Raw genomic sequence first — 13,765 nt, 5'->3', positions numbered from 1 at the left:
AACTGCAAATATTAGAGAATGATGCAAGGTTATAAAAAAAACACTATATAACTGAAAATAAAAACATGAGAATATTTTCTTTGCTACTAATGTTCTAGTAATTATCCGTACTACACAACCAATTAATTATATAATAATTTTTTTAATCTAGGTTTTTGCTTTAGTGTCTCTTTAAATCCTTTTGCTATCCTGAATCTATCGCGGCACATGTTTTGATGGGGTAGAAAGTGCTTCTCTCCCTCACACGTCCTGGCTGTTCTGTGCTGTGTCGGCCTACTGGCCCCTGGATGGGAGTTTTGCATGGATCTGCCCTTCTCTGATTGTAGACAATGGTGTGTGAGCTTTTGTCTTGGTTGTAATCCCTGATCTTTGCGATCTGTGTTTTGCAGCGCTGACTACGATGTGGAATTTTTCCGGAAGTTCACTCTGGTTATGAACGCCCTGGATAACAGAGGTAGGTACTGTGCTGGCTTGTTGTCAGAGTGTAATTACAAGGGTTGTCATCAGGGCTGTGGAATCGGTACAAAAATCATCCTCCTATGACTCCTCAGTTTATGAAACCACCGACTCCAACTCCGGGTACCCGAAATGTCTCCGACTCCAACTCCTCAGTCTAATAGTTACCAGGGCTGGGGATTTGGTACAAAAGTCATCCGACCCCTTATTTTATGAAATCTCCTACTCCTGGTATCCAAAACTGCTCCAACTCCGACTCCACAGCCCTGGTTGTCATTACATGTCACTAGTATGAAACCTCCGACTCCTGGTATCCAAAATGACTCTGACTCCACAGCCCTGGTTGTCATCATAGGTCACTAGTCAACCCCTAGGGGGAGAATCAGTAATTTTCTACATGGGAAATGCGTTACAAAATGTCTGTACCTTTCTCAGACTTATTGCTATACTCAGTTTGAAGATTGAACAAAAAATAGCCTGCTTACAGTGACTGACTATTAGCTTATCTGTATGTGGAGTCGCCCAAGTGACATATGCTGTAATAAAATGCTGATAACTCTGCATCAGAGTGGTGTTTCTCAACATTTCATTGGTATGTACCCCTTTTTGAAAGCCACTGCTCACCAAGTACCCCCAGATATGGTAAAGATTATCTCAAGTACCCCTTGACACGGATATCTTTAATAGTAGTGCATAGTATTATAAACCATTTTCAAGCGTTTTCTATTGCTTTTAAAGGAATACTTAAGTCAACTTAAAAAAATGACTTTTACTCACCCGGGGCTCTCCTCAGCCCCCTGTAGCTGTCCCTCCGATGCGCCTGGACTCGCCGGCGGCCACTTCCGGTTTGGCCGTCATCGGCCGACAGGCTGGGAACGCGGCTTATTAGCCGCAATAGCATTATAGAGGTCGCTATCGCGGCCAGCCGCGTTCCCAGCCTGTCGGCCGGTGACAGCCCAACCGGAAGTGGTCGCCGGTGAGTCCAGGCGCATTGGAGGGACACGGCGAGGGCACCGTTCAGCTGCAGGGGGCTGAGGAGAGCCCCGGGTGAGTAAAAGTCATTTTTTTTAGCTGACTTAAGTATTCCTTTAAAAGCAATAGAAAACGCTTGAAAATGGTTTATATTACTATGCACTACTATTAAAGATATCCGTGTCATCGCTACTGAAGAGAATTCATGGTACCTTGCACACGCTGAAGCTTCCCTGTACCTGCAGAAGCAAAACAGCCCCAAAGTATGATTGACCCCCCCCCGCCATGCTTCACAGTAGGCAAGGTGTTCTTTTCTTCATAGGCATTGTTCTTCCTCCTCCAAACATAGCGTTGATCCTTGGGCCCCACGAGTTCTAATTTTGTTTCATCAGTCCACAGAACACTATCCCAAAACTTTTGTGGTAGTGTTCTGTGGACATGTACCACAGGTACATGTGTACCACAGGTTGAGAACCTAAGAATTAGAGGACCCAAGGTGACAGCAAAAAGACCCACTTGGGGGACAGTTACATTAAAGGACAGTTTGGTTTCAGATTTGTGGTTTCTTGTGTTTCCAGCTGCCCGGAACCATGTAAATCGAATGTGTCTAGCGGCGGACATTCCTCTGATTGAGAGTGGGACGGCGGGATACCTCGGACAGGTCACTGTCATCAAGAAGGTGCGTATGGTCCACCCGAGAGAGGCTACCGGTAACTGCTATTCAGAGATGGTCAATGTCATGCTAATGCTTTGCAGCTTGGTGTCGAGCCAATAAAATGCAAATGACTGTTAGGCGTGGTTAGAGATGCTAATAATTTTGAGCTGATGCAGATATTTATCAAAGGCAGGTTGGAATCGGACCAATCTAAGGGTACGTACAGACATACGATAACGATCGTTCGTTCTGAACGACGAACAATGTTAAAGGTGGTATCGGCCGATGATCGTTTGAAGAAAGGCCACTTTGAACATCGTTTGTGTACGAACGATCTTGGAACGAGCGTTGCGTGCGCAACATGATGTATAAACTGATTTCAAACACAAGTGTCAAAAAGAACTGTTTGAGCATGTGCAAAGCTTTGAGAACGAACGATCGACGACCGATCGTTGTGCAGACATTACTTTTTAAACGATGGTCGTTGGAAAAGATCCGGCAGAATGGATCGTTCTTTACCAACGACATATCTCGTTGGTCGTTCGTTTTAATGATCGTTCGTGCACTTTTTACGAACGATCGTTGGGCAATGTTGTCGGTAACAATCGTTTCCAACGACTATAGTCTGATGTCTGTACGCACCCTAAATTTTGAGCTTCTGCATTTGATTGGTCCAATTCCAAGCTGCATATTTTTGCATTTAATTAACATAAATATTTGCATCCACTTGAATGAAGTTCCCCTCTTCTAGAACTCTGATGTGTTCTGCCTATTTGTTTATAGAGTGTCACAGAGTGCTACGAATGCCAACCCAAACCCACCCAGAAGACCTTCCCTGGCTGCACCATCCGGAACACCCCCTCCGAGCCCATCCACTGCATCGTCTGGGCCAAATACCTCTTCAAGTAAGATATGTGTTTGTAAGATAGAAATTCTTATTTAACCACTTAACGACCGCCCCCAGCCGATGGGCGGCGGCAAAGTCCGGGCCCAAACGACCGCAGTACGCCCATCGGCGGGGGCGGCTGCGGGAGTGGCTATGCGGCGATCGCGTCATTCGTGACGCGATCAGCCGCCGGGGACTGGCTCCGCCCACCGCTCGTAGTAACCCGCCGGCCGTTCGGAAGCGCCGGCGGGTTACTAGCACCCGGATCGCCGCTGAAACAATGTATAATAGGCTTTGTAATGTATACAAAGCCTATTATACTGGCTGCCTCCTGCCCTGGTGGTCCCAGTGTCCGAGGGACCACCAGGGCAGGCTGCAGCCACCCTAGTCTGCACCCAAGCACACTGATTTCCCCCCCCCTGCCCCCTGATCGCCCACAGCACCCCTCAGACCCCCCCCCTGCCCACCCCCCAGACCACTGTTTGCACCCAGTCACCCCCCTAATCACCCATCAATCACTCCCTGTCACTATCTGTCAACGCTATTTTTTTTTTATCCCCCCCCCCCCTGCCCACTGCCCCCTCCTGATCACCCCCCACCCCTCAGATTCTCCCCAGACCCCCCCCCCCCCCCCCCGTGTACTATATGCATCTATCCCCCCTGATCACCTGTCAATCACCTGTCAATCACCCGTCAATCACCCCCTGTCACTGCCACCCATCAATCAGCCCCTAACCTGCCCCTTGCGGGCAATCTGATCACCCCCCCACACCAATAGATCGCCCGCAGATCCGACATCAGATCACCTCCCAAATCCATTGTTTACATCTATTCTCTCCTCTAAACACCCACTAATTACCCATCAATCACCCCCTATCACCACCTGTCACTGTTACCCATCAGATTAGACCCTAATCTACCCCTTGCGGGCACCCAATCACCCGCCCACACGCTCAGATTGCTCTCAGACCCCCCCTTATCAATTCGCCAGTGCAATATTTACATCTGTTATTCCCTGTAACAACCCACTGATCACCTGTCAATCACCTATCAATCACCCCCTGTCACTGCCACCCATCAATCACCCCCTGTCACTGCCACCCATCAATCAGCCCCTAACCTGCCCCTTGCGGGCAATCTGATCACCCACCCACACCAATAGATCGCCCGCAGATCCGACATCAGATCACCTCCCAAATCCATTGTTTACATCTATTCTCTCCTCTAAACACCCACTAATTACCCATCAATCACCCCCTATCACCACCTGTCACTGTTACCCATCAGATTAGACCCTAATCTGCCCCTTGCGGGCACCCAATCACCCGCCCACACGCTCAGATTGCCCTCAGACCCCCCCCCCCTTTATCAATTCGCCAGTGCAATATTTACATCTGTTATTCCCTGTAATAACCCACTGATCACCTGTCAATCACCTATCAATCACCCCCTGTCACTGCCACCCATCAATCACCCCCTGTCACTGCCACCCATCAATCAGCCCCTAACCTGCCCCTTGCGGGCAATCTGATCACCCACCCACACCAATAGATCGCCCGCAGATCCGACATCAGATCACCTCCCAAGTGCAGTGTTTACATCTCTTCTCTCCTCTAAACACCCACTAATTACCCATCAATCACCCCCTATCACCACCTGTCACGGTTACCCATCAGATTAGACCCTAATCTGCCCCTTGCGGGCACCCAATCACCCGCCCACACCTCAGAACGTCCTCAGACCCCAGCCCTGATCACCTCGCTAGTGCATTGCTTGCATCTATTTCCCCCCTCTAATCACACCTTGAGACACCCATCAATCACCTCCTGTCACCCCCTAGCACACCTACCCATCAGATCAGGCCCTAATTTGCCCTGTGTGGGCTCTTGATCACTCGGCCAAACCCTCAGATCCCCCTCAGACCCTCTTCCGATCACCTCCCCAGTGCATTGATTGCATCTATTTTCCCCTCTAACCGCCCCCTGAGACACCCATCAATCACCTCCTGTCACCCCCCTAGCACTCCTATCCATCAGATCAGGCCCAAAACATCCTGTCATCTAAGAGGCCACCCTGCTTATGACCGGTTCCACAAAATTTGCCCCCTCATAGACCACCTGTCATCAAAATTTGCAGATGCTTATACCCCTGAACAGTCATTTTGAGAAATTTGGTTTTCCAGACTACTCACAGTTTTGGGCCCGTAAAATGCCAGGGCAGTATAGGAACCCCACAAGTGACCCCATTTTAGAAAGAAGACACCCCAAGGTATTCTGTTAGGCGTATGATGAGTTCATAGAAGATTTTATTTTTTGTCAAAAGTTAGCGGAAATTGGATTTTTATTGTTTTTTTCACAAAGTGTCATTTTTCACTAACTTGTGACAAAAAATAAAATCTTCTATGAACTCACCATACCCCTAACGGAATACCTTGGGGTGTCTTCTTTCTAAAATGGGGTCACTTGTGGGGTTCCTATACTGCCCTGGCATTTTAGGGGCCCTAAACCGCGAGGAGTAGTCTAGAAAACAAATGCCTCAAAATGACCTGTGAATAGGACGTTGGGCCCCTTAGCGCACCTAGGCTGCAAAAAAGTGTCACACATGTGGTATCGCCATACTCAGGAGAAGTAGTATAATGTGTTTTGTGGTGTATTTTTACACATACCCATGCTGGGTGGGAGAAATCTCTCTGTAAATGGACAATTGTGTGTAAAAAAAATCAAAAATGTGTCATTTACAGAGATATTTCTCCCACCCAGCATGGTTATATGTAAAAATACACCACAAAACACATTATACTACTTCTTCTGAGTACGGCGATACCACATGTGTGACACTTTTTTGCAGCCTAACTGTGCTAAGGGGCCCAAAGTCCAATGAGTACCTTTAGGATTTCACAGGTCATTTTGAGACATTTGGGTTCAAGACTACTCCTCACGGTTTAGGGCCCCTAAAATGCCAGGGCAGTATAGGAACCCCACAAGTGACCCCATTTTAGAAAGAAGACACCCAAGGTATTCTGTTAGGTGTATGATGAGTTCATAGAAGATTTTATTTTTTGTCACAAGTTAGCGGAAATTGATATGTATTGTTTTTTTTTTTCACAAAGTGTCATTTTCCGCTAACTTGTGACAAAAAAAAAAATCTTCTATGAACTCACCATACTCCTAACAGAATACCTTGGGGTGTCTTCTTTCTAAAATGGGGTCACTTGTGGGGTTCCTATACTGCCCTGGCATTTTAGGGGCCCTAAACCGTGAGCAGTAGTCTAGAATCCAAATGCCTCAAAATGACCTGTGAATAGGACGTTAGGCCCCTTAGCGCACCTAGGTTGCAAAAAAGTGTCACACATGTGGTATCGCCGTACTCAGAAGAAGTAGTATATTGTGTTTTGGGGTGTATTTTTACACATACCCATGCTGGGTGGGAGAAATCTCTCTGTAAATGGACAATTGTGTGTAAAAAAAAATCAAACAATTGTCATTTACAGAGATATTTCTCCCACCCAGCATGGGTATGTGTAAAAATACACCCCAAAACACATTATACTACTTCTCCTGAGTACGGCGGTACCACATGTGTGGCACTTTTTTGCACCCTAAGTGCGCTAAGAGGCCCAAAGTCCAATGAGTACCTTTAGGATTTCACAGGTCATTTTGCGACATTTGGTTTCAAGACTACTCCTCACGGTTTAGGGCCCCTAAAATGCCAGGGCAGTATAGGAACCCCACAAATGACGCCATTTTAGAAAGAAGACACCCCAAGGTATTCCGTTAGGAGTATGGTGAGTTCATAGAAGATTTTATTTTTTGTCACAAGTTAGCGGAAAATGACACTTTGTGAAAAAAAACAATTAAAATCAATTTCCGCTAACTTGTGACAAAAAAAAAAAATCTTCTATGAACTCACCATCCTCCTAAGGGAATACCTTGGGGTGTCTTCTTTCTAAAATGGGGTAATTTGTGGGGTTCCTATACTGTCCTGGCATTTTAGGGGCCCTAAACCGTGAGGAGTAGTCTTGAAACGAAATTTCTCAAAATGACCTGTGAAATCCTAAAGGTACTCATTGAACTTTGGGCCCCTTAGCGCAGTTAGGGTGCAAAAAAGTGCCACACATGTGGTATCGCCGTACTCAGGAGAAGTAGTATAATGTGTTTTGGGGTGTATTTTTACACATACCCATGCTGAGTGGGAGAAATATCTCTATAAATAGACAATTGTGTGTAAAAAAAATTAAACAATTGTCATTTACGGAGATATTTCTCCCACCCAGCATGGGTATGTGTAAAAATACACCCCAAAACACATTATACTACTTCTCCTGAGTACGGCAATACCACATGTGTGGCACTTTTTTGCACCCTAAGTGCGCTAAGAGGCCCAAAGTCCAATGAGTACCTTTAGGATTTCACAGGTCATTTTGCGACATTTGGTTTCAAGACTACTCCTCACGGTTTAGGGCCCCTAAAATGCCAGGGCAGTATAGGAACCCCACAAATGACCCCATTTTAGAAAGAAGACACCCCAAGGTATTCCGTTAGGAGTATGGTGAGTTCATAGAAGATTTTATTTTTTGTCACAAGTTAGCGGAAAATGACACTTTGTGAAAAAAAACAATTAAAATCAATTTCCGCTAACTTGTGACAAAAAAAAAAAATCTTCTATGAACTCACCATCCTCCTAAGGGAATACCTTGGGGTGTCTTCTTTCTAAAATGGGGTAATTTGTGGGGTTCCTATACTGTCCTGGCATTTTAGGGGCCCTAAACCGTGAGGAGTAGTCTTGAAACGAAATTTCTCAAAATGACCTGTGAAATCCTAAAGGTACTCATTGAACTTTGGGCCCCTTAGCGCAGTTAGGGTGCAAAAAAGTGCCACACATGTGGTATCGCCGTACTCAGGAGAAGTAGTATAATGTGTTTTGGGGTGTATTTTTACACATACCCATGCTGAGTGGGAGAAATATCTCTATAAATAGACAATTGTGTGTAAAAAAAATTAAACAATTGTCATTTACGGAGATATTTCTCCCACCCAGCATGGGTATGTGTAAAAATACACCCCAAAACACATTATACTACTTCTCCTGAGTACGGCAATACCACATGTGTGGCACTTTTTTGCAGCCTAACTGCGCTAAGGGGCCAAAAGTCCAATGAGCATCTTTAGGCTTTACAGGGGTGCTTACAATTAGGCACCCCCCAAAATGCCAGGACAGTGAACACACCCCACAAATGACCCCATTTTGGAAAGTAGACACTTCAAGGTATTCAGAGAGGAGCATAGTGAGTCTGTGGCAGATTTCATTTTTTTTTGTCGCAAGTTAGAAGAAATGGAAACTTTTTTTTTTTCTTTTTTTTGTCAGAAAGTGTCATTTTCCGCTAACTTGTGACAAAAAATAAAATCTTCTATGAACTCACCATGCCTCTCACTGAATACTTTGGGATGTCTTCTTTCCAAAATGGGGTCATTTGGGGGGTATTTGTACTATCCTGGAATTTTAGCCCCTCATGAAACCTGACAGGTGCGCAGAAAAGTCAGAGATGCTTGAAAATGGGAAAATTCACTTTTGGCACCATAGTTTGTAAACGCTATAACTTTTACCCAATCCAATAAATATACACTGAATGGTTTTTTTTTTATCAAAGACATGTAGCAGAATAACTTTCGCGCTCAAATGTATAGGAAATTTTACTTTATTTGAAAAATGTCAGCACAGCAAGTTAAAAAAGTCATTTTTTTGCCAAAATTCATGTCTTTTTTGATGAATATAATAAAAACTAAAACTCGCAGCAGCAATCAAATAGCAGCAAAAGAAAGCTGTATTAGTGACAAGAAAAGGAGGTAAAATTCATTTAGGTGGTAGGTTGTATGACCGAGCAATAAACCGTGAAAGCTGCAGTGGTACAGTTAGTGACAAGACTATATACTGTATACTCTGTACAGCGCTGCGGAAGATGTCGGCGTTTGTAAATACTAAATAATATTAGAAGTAAGTTATTTTAACTTAATATACCGCTGTTTTGAAAACCTCTGCTAAGAAAAGACCTGGCAGGCACACACAGATTTTCAAAGATTTCTTGCTGAAGTCTATTGAAAATCGATGTGTAGAGGCGTTTGCTCACATAGATCCCTCGCCAATCATTTACTGATCAGAGAGGGATCCATCTGTTGGCCACATTGACCAGCGTATGGCCAGCTTTAGAGACCTTCCTGAATATTTGACACATCTTGATGAATACTACTGTTGGACTATGCTGATTCCCCTCATCTCTATTTGCAGTCAGTTATTCGGAGAGGAAGACGCCGACCAGGAGGTATCTCCAGACACCGCAGACCCAGAAGCTGCTTGTGAGTATTACACACTCGTGTGGATGTGTTCTCGTATCTCATCGTAGTCCTCAGTCTAGTATACAGAACATGAGGTCATGTGTCGGTTCATCCTGAACTTACGACCCCGCCTTCCTTCATCACAGGGGATCCCACGCAGGCCACAGAGCGGGCCGAAGCGTCCAACCAAGATGGGGACATCAAGAGAGTATCTACCAAGGCCTGGGCTAAGGACATCCACTACGACACTGTGAAACTCTTCAATAAGGTAAATTTCCTGACTTATGAGGAGAAATCAAGGAAGGCAATTAATTGTCTTAAGATTGTACCATAAGGGAAAATCGAGAGGAGTCAAAGTATATCTGAGGTGGAGAAAGATTAGATTGACTAAACCTGGGCCTTCCCCTAGAAGTCTTCTTATCAGGCCACTTGCTGCCCTCCAGGGTGCTGCCGTCCCTCTCTGAAACATCCCTGAGCAGGCTGCTGCGTGGGCGGGTCTTCACAGACTTAGAGGAACTCCAGTGAAAATAATGTAATAAAAAAGGTGCTTCATTTTTACAATAATTATGTATAAATGATTTAGTCAGTGTTTGCCCATTGTAAAATCTTTTAAATCCCTGATTTACATTCTGACATTTATTACATGATGACATTTTTACTGCTGGCAAGTGATGTAGCTGCTGCTTGCTCTTTTGGCAGTTGGAAACGGCTGTAAACAGCTATTTCCCACAATGCAACAGGGTTCACAGACAGGAAACTGCCAAGAGTACGTACTCAGAATTTCTTTGTGGGCGGGGTTTCACCACAATATCAGTCATACAGCGCCCCCTGATGGTCTGTTTGTGAAAAGGAATAGATTTCTCATGTAAAAGGGGGTATCAGCTACTGGCTGGAAAGAAGTTCAATTCTTGGTCTGAGTTTCTCTTTCAACTGCGCCAGTTCAGAAAGAAGTTCGGCAACTGGAGCGCGATCCAGAGTCGTATACGCAGTAGCCTGCAACCACAGCTGTAGTTGGATCTTTTGCAGGGGACACCCTAGAGGGCAGTGGAAGTACAGCAAGCGACCTGATAAACTGCTAGGAACTGGAAGAAGCCCCAGGTAAATGTAATCACTCCTCCACCCACCTCGGATATCCTTTAAATGAGGTTGTAACAGCCTTTAAAAAGAATATCCAAAAATAGGCTCCAAAAATATTTTTTTTCATGTAGTGCTGTTGGGTCACAAAGCAGTAATGTATGGTTGTCTCAGACCTGGAATCTTTTGCTGATTTTTTTTTTTTTTTTCTTTTTGTAGCTTTTCAAAGATGACATCCGCTACTTGCTGACGATGGATAAGCTGTGGAGGAAGAGGACACCTCCCATCCCGCTGGATTGGGCCACCCTAAAGAACAATGGTAATTGCCTACCTATCCTGTAGCAATAGTCATGTGATGCAAATATATGTGGCTTGCCTGCAAACTGTACACAGCTTAGATTGGGCACTTTCTGTGGATTTTGAGTGCCCCATTCCAAGCCATAAAAAAGACAATTCTTATCAAATTATTTATATTGTATAATAATTTTAACATTTGTATAAAGGTGGCCACACACGATACAATAAAATGATCCGATTTTACGGCAATTCGATAAAACCGATCGGATCTCCTGAAAAAAACGAATGCTTTTTTTTCATTCGACTGAAAAATCTCCCGTTTTCTTCGATTTTTATCGATCCATAATGCCAGATATTTTTCTTCAATCTTTCTAAAGATTGTATGGTGTCTTTTAGATTGTCAATTTATTAATATACACACCCTATCATTTTTATCATAATTGGGGGGAAAATTGAACATGCGTGTGTGGTACATTGGTCATATTTTTGAAATGTTACAATCAGTCAGAAAAATTGATTGCAATTCTTAATTTGAACAGATATTTAAAAAATTGTATTGTGTGTGTGTGTGGCCGCCTTTAGACAGATATATCATACATGCCAGAGGGTAATCTGGTGTTTTTATGGTCACTGCTCAGTAGCGCATGGTAAAAGCTGTCTTTGCTGCTGCTTTGCTCTCACCTTTTGGCAAAATGGTCAGTGCAGCTGTATACGAAGAGCCAGCATCCCTATGGATGGGTGGGGCTCCTCCTTCCTTTGGAATGTTCCATTGCACTGAACTCTGAACAGTTGCTCTGCAGGGGGAAATACGTTATTTTGCTTTGTGATTTCATGCTGGAGACCATTTTAACTTTCCTGGCAATTTTAGACTTTCTTAGCGGCTTGCACATTAACCTGTTAACTTTCTTGTCCTAAAAAAAGAGTCCCTGTAAGTTTCTAGACAAAGATTCTATGTTCAAGATCAAAAGCTGCCACGCGTGCTTTAATATAGAGGTTAACTACTGGTTAATTGGTTTGGCTAGGTAGTGGTCAAAACAACCAGGGGGAAGAGTTGTTTAAAAGTTTGAAAAGTGTTCATCCACCTCACCGCTTGTTAACCTCTGTAATACCTATACCTGTTTATATACCATTAATGACGGAGATGAGGCATAGCTGGTACCATTTAAACTGGGAAGGGCCAAAGAATATATTTTTCTGTGTTTCATAACTGTCGGAAAAAGGAAAAGTGTATTTTCTGCATTTATGTCTAATTCTTCCCTGTAACATTATTGAAAAAACAAAATATTTTTTGGAAAAAATATAGTGATAAAAGTCACTGCTGTATCAAGTGTCAAAGCTAAGGTGTCAAAATGTCAGAAGTCTTAAGAGGTAAAAACCTAGGAATGCTACGCATTTAAAGGACACCTGAACTGAGATGCCATTTTTATTTCCCTTTAAACAATACCAGTTGCCTGGCTGTCCTGCTGATCGGTTTAGCTGCAGTAGTGTTTGATTCACATACCAGAAACATGCATGCAGCAAATACAGTCAGATTTGTTTCAGAATATATCTGTGGCTTTATTCTCTCGGCATCTAGTGGGATTCATACCTTTTCTTTGAATTGTTTTTCCAGCTAACGACTCGACAGAACAGAAGAATGAATCTACCCCTATTGGGCTGAAGGACCAGCAGGTTCTGGATGTCGCTGGCTACGCTGAACTGTTTTCCCAGAGTGTGAAGAACCTGTATGGCCAGCTAAAGGAGAAGGGAGAGAAATCCTCACTAGTGTGGGACAAGGTATGAGTTACTCAGTAGCGGGAGGAGAACAGGTCTGTTTGCTCCACAGAGCACACAGCACACCTTGTTGTCCCTTTCAAGTTTTATACTGCACTCCATATTCCTCACCACAGTTTACCTTTAACCTCCCTGATGGTAACCCAGAGTCAGGCTCGGGGTTGAGAAACAGAAGCCAAGAGCGGTAATCCCGAATCTGACTCGGGGTAGCCTTTGAGAGTTATGCAGAGACAGTGCAGCACAGTGGACGTTTCAACTCTCCTCCCTCGGGATTCAGACGCTGGCAGCCATTCTTTTTCCGGTCCTCGGAGGCTCTGGATCCCTTGAGTGAGATCAGTTTGTCGTCATGATGACAGACGACACGGGAGAGATCAGATTACTATTTGTGATTAGTCAAAGATGAGGAATTAGACAGGCTCTTCTCTCTAAAAACACTTGGTGTATTTCTCTCTTTTCCTTCTGTCCTGTGCAAGAGTTCAGGTCCACTTTAAAGGGAGCCTGTCTTTAACACTTCTCCTGTTTATGGCTTGTGCAGGACGATCCCTCGGCGATGGACTTTGTCACTGCAGCAGCTAATCTCCGGATGCACATCTTCAGCATGAACATGAAGAGCCGTTTTGACGTAAAGTGTAAGTACTCCGCCTCCTTCCCCTGATGAGCCGCCCACTACTGGCTGAATACTAACAGTAGCGTCTCCTCCTTACAGCCATGGCCGGGAACATCATCCCAGCAATCGCCACCACCAACGCCATCATTTCCGGCCTCATCGTTCTGGAGGCGCTGAAGGTCTTATCGGGCAATCTGGAGCAATGCAGAACGGTCAGTCATTCCTTGTCAATCTTACATAGCACCTTCATTATCTGGCAGTGTACAAAGTAAGATGCAGATATGGGTGTATAATACAGAGGTGGGATATGGCAGTATGTACATGTATAATGAGTTAATACCAGGGCTGTGGAGTCGGTACAAAAATCATCCGACTCCTCAGTTTATGAAACCTCCGGCTCCAGGTACCCAAAATTACTCCGACTCCTTAGTGTAATACTTACCACGGCAATGGATTTTGTACAAAAAAAGTCATCCAACTCCTGACTCTGACTCCTTAGTTTAGGAAACCAGCAACTCAGACTACCCAAAATTGCTCCGACTCCAACTCCACAGCCCTGATTAATACACACAGCATCTTTCACAATATACAGCAGCTACAAGGAACTATAAGTGAGACAGCCCTGGCTTTGCATTGTCAGAGCCCTGGGGAGAGTAATCTGTACATCTGGAGGCTGTGACTTCCTGCGCTAGATTCTGCAAGAAGCAGAGCTTGGT

At 44.4% G+C, this 13,765-nt stretch overlaps 1 protein-coding gene across 1 annotated transcript in view; it reads left to right on the top strand.

Annotated features, from left to right (window-relative positions):
- Positions 1-13,765, top strand: part of UBA2 (ubiquitin like modifier activating enzyme 2) — a 50,568-nt gene that overhangs the window by 24,246 nt on the left and 12,557 nt on the right. Inside the window, exons 4-12 of the mRNA XM_068259622.1 lie at positions 390-454; positions 2,007-2,107; positions 2,867-2,988; positions 9,252-9,319; positions 9,445-9,566; positions 10,592-10,691; positions 12,282-12,445; positions 12,978-13,071; positions 13,149-13,261. Of these exons, the coding sequence (XP_068115723.1) occupies positions 390-454; positions 2,007-2,107; positions 2,867-2,988; positions 9,252-9,319; positions 9,445-9,566; positions 10,592-10,691; positions 12,282-12,445; positions 12,978-13,071; positions 13,149-13,261 (949 nt within the window). The remainder of the gene's footprint in view (positions 1-389; positions 455-2,006; positions 2,108-2,866; positions 2,989-9,251; positions 9,320-9,444; positions 9,567-10,591; positions 10,692-12,281; positions 12,446-12,977; positions 13,072-13,148; positions 13,262-13,765) is intronic.

Source organism: Hyperolius riggenbachi, chromosome 11 (assembly GCF_040937935.1).
Source record: "Hyperolius riggenbachi isolate aHypRig1 chromosome 11, aHypRig1.pri, whole genome shotgun sequence".
NCBI classification, from domain to species: domain Eukaryota; kingdom Metazoa; phylum Chordata; class Amphibia; order Anura; family Hyperoliidae; genus Hyperolius; species Hyperolius riggenbachi.
The sequence above is the reverse complement of the archived record's forward strand: the minus strand, read 5'-3'. Positions and strand labels throughout refer to the sequence as shown.